This window comes from Sinocyclocheilus anshuiensis, unplaced genomic scaffold, assembly GCF_001515605.1.
Source record: "Sinocyclocheilus anshuiensis isolate Anshui unplaced genomic scaffold, SAMN03320099.WGS_v1.1 scaffold1841, whole genome shotgun sequence".
NCBI classification, from domain to species: domain Eukaryota; kingdom Metazoa; phylum Chordata; class Actinopteri; order Cypriniformes; family Cyprinidae; genus Sinocyclocheilus; species Sinocyclocheilus anshuiensis.
Genome location: NW_015539935.1, coordinates 127,737 through 130,594, shown reverse-complemented (window position 1 = coordinate 130,594; position 2,858 = coordinate 127,737). Strand labels below are relative to the sequence as shown.

General features: G+C 33.2%; 1 protein-coding gene across 1 annotated transcript; it reads left to right on the top strand.

Moving 5' to 3' along the window:
- The first annotated feature begins 153 nt into the window (after window positions 1-153).
- LOC107686953 (zymogen granule membrane protein 16-like) lies at window positions 154-1,487 on the top strand. The gene is made up of 4 exons (XM_016484079.1): window positions 154-186; window positions 384-471; window positions 753-879; window positions 1,056-1,487. The coding sequence occupies exons 2-4, from the start codon at window positions 420-422 to the stop codon at window positions 1,381-1,383; spliced, it is 507 nt and encodes a 168-aa protein (XP_016339565.1). The 5' UTR covers window positions 154-186; window positions 384-419; the 3' UTR covers window positions 1,384-1,487.
- The last annotated feature ends 1,371 nt before the right edge of the window (window positions 1,488-2,858 follow it).

Below are 2,858 nucleotides of genomic sequence, written 5' to 3'. Positions count from 1 at the left end.
CACTTCTAGGCATTCTTTGCACTGGACCAAAACTTATATGTTCCAAAACATTCCTTCTGAGGTGGAGACGGAAACATGACAATGTTTGTCCAATAGAAGAGGCTTGACTAGCAGGAGCATATAAATTCAAGTAGGTTTAGTCATCAAACCAGACTCACATATCAACCACATCAAGTGTAACAGCAGGTAATGACTTTATATTGCTAAAATGTCTGTGATTGTCTTTTATCATCTTTATGTGCTTAGGTATATGTGAAAACACTGATCACAGTTAAATACATTTTCTGTCAATATATAATGCAGTTAGATGATGGAAACTACTATCTAAAGTAAAATATTTACTGTTTCATGAGTGAATACCTCATCTATTTTGTTCCTTTTAGATTACTGGTGTGTGCTGAACAGCAACTTTTTACAAAATGTTGCATCTTATTCTTGTTCTCTCTGGAGTTACAGTGGGCATGGCCATGCGTGAGTATTGCTCACCACAATGTGGTACATTATCAAACATGCAAAACAATGTTGCAAATAAATGACTGTTGGAAAATTGAAAATGAAATTAAACTTGAGATTCATGCTAGAAATTCTGGAACATGTAAAAATACACTATGTATATAAATCTTAATACTTGACATTTTGCTACTATTTTACATTTGATCTTTGGGAATCTAGACTGACTTTGGCATTTCTTTAAATTTACTATTGAAAGGTTTATTTTAAGATAGACTCAGAGCTGTTATTTCCTCTTTTAGCTTTACCGGATTACTACTCTTACTCCACGGCTTTTGGGGACGGCAGTGGGACTGAATATTCCACTGCATATGATGGTCGCATCACTGGTATCAGAGTCTGGGAACACAGTAACTCTTTAATTCGTGGGTAAGTTAACCACTGATCATTCCTCTGGACCAACAGAGTGAAAAAAGTGAATATGATATGCTTTAAAATATTCTTGTGGCTTGATCTTGAAAAGTAATTTGCATTGTGTGTTCTAATTCTTCTGCATGTTATTCTGTGACCATCTTTTCAAACACTTTCATCAAATATCTGTTCAGAATCCAGCTGCGTTATGATGGTACCTGGACAACACCGGTTTGTACAAGCAATGGCAATCCACTGGAGATGTCACTTCGTGACAATGAATCCATCATTCAGGTTTCTGGAAAATATTACAGTGGCTACATCTATGAGATTATGTTTGTCACTAGTCGAGGCCGCTCTTTAAAAGTGGGACAGCCTTCTGGAAACTCATTTAACATCTACCCAACCCATGATGGAAGTGAGCTACGTTTCCTCAGTGGTCGACAGAATGGATATGGCATCACCTCCATTGGGGCTCACTGGGCTGTCTACTACACCGGTGACAACAGTGCAACAGCTTAAGATCATATTAGTTCAGTTCAACCCCCTTTACTTTCTTTCTGCCAGCATTAAAGAAACAGCTACACAAACTTGTTTTATCTGTTCTGATTTTTTATAGACAAGCTCCTCATGGTTATTACTTAAATAAATTCTTTCCCTTTACTTTCTTTCTGCCAGCATTAAAGAAACAGCTACACAAACTTGTTTTATCTGTTCTGATTTTTTATAGACAAGCTCCTCATGGTTATTACTTAAATAAATTTTTTTTTTTTTTTTTTTGATTGTTTTAGCCTATTTTATGTTTCAAACTTTCAGCATTTTCCACTGCATGAACGTACTGTATGATCAATATTATATTAATTATCTAACTTTTTTTGTATAATTCTTCAACAATGACACTTTTTTTTGTATGGGTTTACTTTCCTTAAAATTAACAAATTTCAACACTTTTGTCTGTTGTTATATGAAGATCATATTAAAAACTTGGCAACATTTTACCCTGCTTTCATCATTTATTTATTCTACTTCTCAAATGCCTTATATGTATAGATTTTATTATGTTGTTCAGATTTTCAATCTTAAAATATGGAAATCCAATAACAAAATGGTTATTACATTTAATGATGTTTATGTCGATGTAAATAAACTTCTCAAGGAGTGACATAAACAAATAAAACATAAACCTTTTTTTGTGAAAATTACTCAATATAGATTTTATTATGTTGTTCAGATTTTCAATCTTAAAATATGGAAATCCAATAACAAAATGGTTATTACATTTAATGATGTTTATGTTGATGTAAATAAACTTCTCAAGGAGTGACATAAACAAATAAAACATAAACCTTTTTTTCTGAAAATTACTCAAATTACAACTGTCCCAAAGTTGTGCTGTCATTTTCGTAACATCAAGCTTGTTTAGTGCACTTGTTTACAAAAGAGGAAACAGTGTCACAGTTGTCATTATTTACTCACCATCATGTTGTTCCAAACCTGTATATTAGGTTAAACACAAAATAATATATTTTGAAGACTTTTTAGGAACCAAGCAGTTTTTGCACCCCATTGACTGTCATAGTAGGAAAATAAATAGTATGGAAGTCAATGGGGACCATCAGCTGTTTGATTACCAGCATTCTTCAAAATATCTTCTATGGTCAACATAAGAAAGAAACTCAACTTTCTCTTCACCGATTGTAGTCATCAGGAAAAAGAATGGAGAAGTTAGATTGCATAATCTACAGAAAACTAAACCTTCAAATAGTAAAGGATTCCAACGTGATCTCATGATAATTCGTATGCATTTTACGTAAAATGTGGTTCTCAGGGTTCTCACTCTTTCATGAACACTAGATTCAAAGACTTTCAAGGACTTTTTAAAGCACCATTTATTTTATATCAAGCACCTATCAAATTCACACCCCAGCATATGTAGTGTCATGAAAGGCCTTACATTACTTAACAGTTCACTTACACTTAACATTTACATTAAAACT